Below are 6,686 nucleotides of genomic sequence, written 5' to 3' on the forward strand. Positions count from 1 at the left end.
TTATTCTCTCAGTGGCATATAGGTTTCCCAAAGAAACTTAAGAGCACCAAAGCAACACTAACAGCCAAACAAACAGGCTGAGAGGAAAAGAAACTTGCAGGCAACTCAATCCAATTAATAAATGCTTAATTGAATTAGTGTCACCTCTGTCAGCCAATAGCAAAGTCCCCTTGCCGTGGGGCTGCGAAGCCCCTCCCTGGCGGCGTGCATATAAGCAGCCAGCGAAAGCAAGCAAGTTTCCAAGCAGTCAAGTAGGCCTAGGGTTCAGCGCGGCAGAGCCAGCCGAGAGGCGCGAGCTGGTTGCTAAATGGCAACTCGGAGCTGAGTCGCCTTCCCTGGTGTGAGTGTAGGGGTCCTGAGAAGCTAGACAAGGAAGGAAAGGGGAACGCTACTTGCTCAGTTTCCATCTCCCACCTACAATCCCGGGTTTGTTCCCTTGCGGAAAGGACGCTGGATTCGGGGCGTGCGCTGAAGCCGCCCCGCAGGTCCGCAGGTGGGTAGCTCGGGCGAGGGAGGAAGGGGACGTTACCTTCCCCTCGGAAGAGGGCGCTGGCTCCCCCAGCCGGCCTTTATAACCAGGCCGCGGGAGGCGAGGAGGCAGCCGGCTGCCGTCTGCGATTCGCAAAAGCATGCAGTTAGGAGAGCAGCTCCTAGTGAGCTCCGTGAACCTGCCGGGCGCGCATTTCTACTCGCTGGAGAGTGCTCGAGGAGGCGGAGGAGGGGGAGGTGGCGGGAGCGTCAGCCTCCTCCCCGGTGCTGCTCCCTCGCCCCAGAGGCTGGACTTAGACAAAGCGTCCAAGAAGTTTCCAGGCAATCTCCCGTGCCAGCCGGGGAGCACAGAACCCGCAGGCGCCGGCGCGGGGGCTCCCGCGGCGATGCTCAGTGACGCAGACGCCGGGGACACCTTTGGCAGCGCCTCAGCAGTGGCCAAGCCGGGGCCCCCGGACGGCCGCAAGGGCTCTCCGTGCGCTGAGGAGGAGCTGCCCTCCGCCGCCACCGCCGCGGCCACCGCGCGCTACTCCATGGACAGCCTGAGCTCCGAGCGCTACTACCTCCCTTCGCCGGGACCGCAGGGCTCCGAGCTCGCCGCGCCCTGCTCGCTCTTCCAGTACCAGGCGGCGGCCGGAGCGGCCCACGGATCAGTGTACCCCGCGTCCAATGGCGCGCGCTACCCCTACGGCTCCATGCTGCCCCCCGGTGGATTCCCCGCCACCGTGTGCCCGCCCGCGAGGGCTCAGTTCGGCCCCGCAGCGGGCTCGGGGAGTGGCGCCAGCGGCGGCGGCGGCGGGGCCGGCGGTCCTGGAGCCTATCCCTACGGCCAGGGCTCTCCACTCTACGGGCCGTACGCCGGAGCCGCTGCGGCCGGGTCCTGTGGCGGATTGGGAGGCCTCGGGGTGCCCGGCTCCGGCTTCCGCGCCCACGTCTACCTGTGCAACCGGCCCCTGTGGCTCAAATTTCACCGTCACCAAACTGAGATGATCATCACCAAACAGGGCAGGTGAGCGCAACGTGGAGAGGCCCCCTAGGTGCCGGGTTGAGGGAGTTATGCCTGCTTTCTGCTTGGAGAGTTTAAATGCGCGCGGTAAAGGGGACACCACATCTCCAAAGTCGCGCCGCTTTCCATCCGCACGCACACCTGTGGCTTGGGCCCGGTGCCAAAGTTACTCTCCCCTCTAGTCACCCTCCCCGGGTTTGACTGGGAGGAGGCAGAGATGGAAATTTGGGAATGGACCCTTGAGGGCAGATCTATGTGAGCCGCTGGTTGTAGTTTACAGCTTGCAGGCTAGGACCCGAGGGTGAGGGAGAGGCCTGAGCTCAAGGATTTGAAATGCAATCGTTTCAAGCTCCATGATCTTTGTTGGGCACTTCTGTGAGAAAAGCTGGTGGGCAGACGTTTTCTGAAGCCAAATGACTGGGGGATGGAGCGTTGCAAGGTACAAGAAAGTTCCCGTACACCCTCAACTGCCAACAGCTACTTCTGGAGGAAGTGCGGAATGGGTACTGGGAGACAGGAACTCAAAACTGTGTGTGCATGTGTGTGTGTGCATGTGTGTGTGTGTGTGTGTGTGTGTGTGTGTCTGTGTGTGTGTGTCTGTGGGGGGGGGTCTATGTGGGTCTGTGTGTGTAAGTGGGCACGCGCCTGCTTAATGTTTCATGTCGCCTTAGAAAATAATTTTCGATATAACAGGAAGGAAACCCGTAGGTTTTTGAAAGACCAGAAAGACAACTGGTAGGTTTGAATGGATGGAGGTCTCAGAAGCACAAGAATTAGGGAAAATACTGCTTTCGAGGCTGTTCCAAAAATTGTCAATTCAAAACCGTTTTCGTAGTTTCGGGACCTATCTCCCATTTGTTGCTATTGTTTTGTTTAGTGCAGACTTCCCTGGTCCAGGGGTGGCAGGGCTTGTCCTGAACACCCCTTCTTCAAACGTTTCCTCTGGTTCTGTTCTTCATACAGGCGCATGTTTCCTTTCTTGAGCTTCAACATAAACGGACTCAATCCCACCGCCCACTACAACGTGTTCGTGGAGGTGGTTCTGGCCGATCCTAACCACTGGCGCTTCCAGGGGGGCAAGTGGGTGACCTGCGGCAAAGCCGACAATAACATGCAGGGTGAGGAAAGAGGAGGCCTGGGCTGGGAAGAAATCAGAGGCCCAATGCTGGACCAGCCGCATTTAAATCAAGTACCCCACCCCCAGTGTGGGGCCCGGAGACGTTAGCATGAGTTGCCTTCTGTGGACGGAGAGAAATTGCTCCGTCGTTTTTCTTGCTTCCCATTATATAATCAAACCTCCACCCTACCAGGCTATGTTTGAAAAATGAGTAGTCCAATGAGGTTTTGAGTTTGGGGGAAAGCTCCTGGCATTCTCTTGAGAAAATCTATGAAAGTAAGTATTCAATGAGGCACATCCCCTCCCGCTTCATAGGCCTCGGATTAACATTCGGGAGCCATCTCTGTTTTAAGTTTGGAGATAGCCGAGCCTTGATTAAGAAAGACTGGAAGCATCCTGGCCCTGGAGGGGGTGCCCGGAGTCCCGCTGCGATCCAGTGATTTCTGGAAGCAGCTAGCCCAGGAGGAGGCTGCTGCTGCTGCTGCAAACCCAACCCTAGCTAACAACAGACATCCACCCCAAGCCCGACACACAACAGTCCTGTCTGTGTAAACGCTTACGTTTCCTTTCATTTCCCTCTCAGGCAACAAAATGTACGTTCACCCAGAATCTCCTAATACTGGTTCCCACTGGATGAGGCAGGAAATTTCCTTTGGGAAGTTAAAACTCACCAATAACAAAGGCGCCAACAACAACAACACACAGGTAGAGAGACAAGAAGAGTGGGTATCTTCTGGCTGGGGCCCCTTGGAGAGGCCTTACTTCTGTTACTGTGCCTAAGTATTTACAGTTGTGACTTTGCCCACTTTTAATTAATCTATTTACCTTTGTTGCTATTATACTTTATTACTATTAGGCATAGAAATATAATTGGGGGGATTTGGAACCAAAAGGAAAGAGTGTTTATCAAGTGTTTTGATTTTTATCTTGGGGAGTGGCACTTGTATATGTAGCCCAGGCTAGCCTTGATTCTCCTACCACTCCAGGTTCAGAATTATGACATTAAGTTGCAAAAATGTTAATGCCAAGAATCTTAAAAATGATAACAAAACACTGAACTCTGTTTCATGAAGCAGGGAGAGCCTTGCTATTCAATGTTGTGAAAACCACATCCTTTCAGATTTTTCCTCATAGAACACAAAAAGATGGGGGGAATATCTGCTGCTAGTGATGATTTTGGTAGGAAACAAGCAGAAGTTCCATTTCAAAATACACAATTTGTTAAATTCTGCTTTTTAGACCTTTGAAAGTCTCTTTGGGGTTCCATTTCCAGATGATAGTCCTGCAGTCTTTGCACAAGTACCAGCCTCGACTGCACATTGTGGAAGTAACAGAAGATGGTGTGGAGGACTTGAATGAGCCTTCCAAGACCCAGACCTTCACCTTCTCAGAGACACAGTTCATCGCGGTGACTGCCTACCAGAACACCGACGTGAGTGCCTCATGCTTGGCAGGAGCCTCTCACCCTAAGTCTAGCAAGACAAAGCACTCACTTACTCTTCTTCTCCCCTCTAGATTACTCAGCTAAAGATCGACCATAACCCCTTTGCCAAAGGCTTCCGGGACAACTATGATTCGTAAGTATGGCTCTCCTTCATCCTCACGTGGTCATCTCTTTATAAAAGATAGTCTTGCATCCCAGGCTGCCTGCCACTTGCGTGGAGTTGAGATGAACTTGAACTTACGATCTTCTTGCTTCCATTTCCCTAGAGCCGAGCTCACAGGCATAGATAGCTACCACACCCAGGCTTCGAGTGAGCTTCATCTTCAAGCCTAATTTCCTGCATCATCTTTGAACAGGAAATGAGTCATCATTTTCCTGAGGACATATTTAGTATGACATTTTATATTTGGGATCTTTTTTTTTTTTTTTAACCTATTTTTGTGTTCATTTTTGCACACACACACACACACACACACACACACACACACTGTGCACTGTGTATTAAACTCAGGGCTTTGTAATATGCAAGGCATGCACTCTACCATTAAGCTAAATCCCCAGACCTATGTTGGCATATCAATATACTGAGCAGTCTTGCTTCAGATATTTTTAAGTCAGGTTTTGTTATTCTAAAGACTAATCATGGCTTAAACATGAAGTTACTTTTTCTTTTCTTAAGTAGAGACTTGGGTTTTTTAGAATCTGCATTATTTATTTCCTTTTTTTCCATTTGATCCAACTATTTTTTAAAGCTTTAGTTTTATTTTTAATTACATGTGTTTGTGTCTATGTGTGTCTATGTGCTCATGAATTGGATGCCCTCAGGCTCAAGGTGTCAGATCCCATAGAGCTGGAGTTACAGGTGGTTGGTTGATGTGTGTGTGCTTCCAGCCAGACTCAACCTTCTGAAAAAGCGATCCTTGACCCTCCAGCTCCTGATCCAACTTTAAAAGGCATCACTAGCAGATTCCCCCACTCCTTATGTGATCTATGAGGAAAACCCTGAAAGGATGTGTTTTTCACAACATTGAATGACAAGGCCTGTTTTTAGAGTTGAGTGGTAAAGCTGCCTCCATGGCGTTCTATCATCACACTGATGAGGGAGGGCTGCTCTTAGTAGATTTTCTGTCTTTGATATTTTGAAGTAGAGGCTCCTGTAACTCAACAGGCTGTCTAGCTCCGATGGCCTTTTACTTCTGACTTTCTGCCTCCACCTCCCCGAGCTGGGATTACAGGCCTGTGCCACTATTCCTGGTTCGGGTAGAGCTGGCAACGGAACCCAGGCCTTCATGCTGGCAAGGCTAGCCCTCTCCCAAATGATCTATAGCCACAGATCCTGATTTCCCAAAGCAAACACCTGACCCCTGGGAGGAAATGTCCTCTTGAGAAGTGGGAACTCCACCCTTGTTCAGCACAGCAGCCTGCTCAGCTCACAATTGACAGCGGAAGGCTCTGGTTTCGGCGGGTGGTTTGTTTGGGGTGACATGAGGGCTGTTGTTGTGTTTTAAGTATCTCTCTTTATATTGTAGCATGTACACCGCTTCAGAAAATGACAGGTTAACTCCATCTCCTACGGATTCTCCTAGATCCCACCAGATTGTCCCTGGAGGGCGGTACGGCGTTCAAAACTTCTTCCCGGAGCCCTTTGTCAACACTTTACCTCAAGCCCGATATTATAACGGTGAGAGAACCGTGCCACAGACCAACGGCCTCCTTTCACCCCAACAGAGCGAAGAGGTGACCAACCCTCCCCAGCGGTGGCTTGTCACGCCTGTCCAGCAACCCGTGACCAACAAGCTAGACATCGGTTCCTATGAATCTGAATACACTTCCAGTACCTTGCTCCCATATGGTATTAAGTCCTTGCCCCTCCAGACATCCCATGCCCTGGGGTATTACCCAGATCCAACCTTCCCTGCAATGGCAGGGTGGGGAGGTCGAGGCGCTTATCAGAGAAAGATGGCAGCTGGCCTACCATGGACATCCAGAATGAGTCCCCCTGTGTTCCCAGAAGATCAGCTTGCCAAGGAAAAAGTCAAAGAAGAAATCAGTTCCTCCTGGATAGAAACCACCCCTTCCATCAAGTCTCTAGACTCCAACGATTCAGGGGTGTACAGCAATGCTTGCAAGAGAAAGCGCCTGTCTCCCAGCACCTCCAGCAATGGAAATTCACCCCCCATAAAGTGTGAGGACATTAATGCCGAAGAGTACAGTAAAGACAACTCAAAAGGCCTGGGGGCATATTATGCATTTTACACAACTCCCTAAGGAGTTATTTTAACCCCTAATGTTTTCCAGGTGGACCTGGTGGTGTTTTTGTTGTTTTCTTTGCCTAGGTTACCAAAAAGACGTTTACCTTCCACCTTTGATGTGTCCTGTTTTGTGCAATTCTCTGAGAGAAGATGCCAAAGCTTTACCATTGCTGCAAACCTAGCATTCCCCCTTTGTAAAATAATGTCGACAGAGGACTCGGAAGTGTTTTAAAATTCATAGGTTGTTCAAAGTGCTGGGCTTATTTATGGGACACAAGAAACATTCAGAAAAAGCAGGCTATGAAGACTGAGTGCCAGGTGCTATCAAGTGAGTTTAAAAAGCCAAAAGCAAACAAAATCTTTTGGTTCTCATTTCTA

At 50.7% G+C, this 6,686-nt stretch overlaps 1 protein-coding gene across 2 annotated transcripts; it reads left to right on the forward strand.

Moving 5' to 3' along the window:
• The first annotated feature begins 629 nt into the window (after window positions 1-629).
• On the forward strand, window positions 630-6,324 carry Eomes (eomesodermin). 2 transcript variants are annotated; one of them, XM_036191646.1, is made up of 6 exons: window positions 630-1,498; window positions 2,459-2,613; window positions 3,196-3,317; window positions 3,886-4,044; window positions 4,128-4,189; window positions 5,586-6,324. In XM_036191646.1, exons 1-6 carry the CDS (start codon window positions 630-632, stop codon window positions 6,322-6,324), a joined length of 2,106 nt encoding a protein of 701 aa, XP_036047539.1. The 2 variants fall into 2 exon arrangements, with proteins under 2 accessions (XP_036047539.1, XP_036047540.1); XM_036191647.1 differs by having other exon boundaries at window positions 5,643-6,324.
• Window positions 6,325-6,686: the final 362 nt, after the last annotated feature.

The sequence above is a fragment of the Onychomys torridus genome, chromosome 7 (assembly GCF_903995425.1).
Source record: "Onychomys torridus chromosome 7, mOncTor1.1, whole genome shotgun sequence".
NCBI lineage: Eukaryota > Metazoa > Chordata > Mammalia > Rodentia > Cricetidae > Onychomys > Onychomys torridus.

Bases quoted from the DNA above. Each gene is read 5' to 3' on its own strand.
- Eomes (XM_036191646.1), top strand. From the start codon at position 630: ATGCAGTTAGGAGAGCAGCTCCTAGTGAGCTCCGTGAACCTGCCGGGC. The intron at 3,318-3,885 runs GTAGAGAGACAA...TTCCATTTCCAG, and splicing joins CCAACAACAACAACACACAG to ATGATAGTCCTGCAGTCTTT. The intron at 4,190-5,585 runs GTAAGTATGGCT...TTTATATTGTAG, and splicing joins TTCCGGGACAACTATGATTC to CATGTACACCGCTTCAGAAA.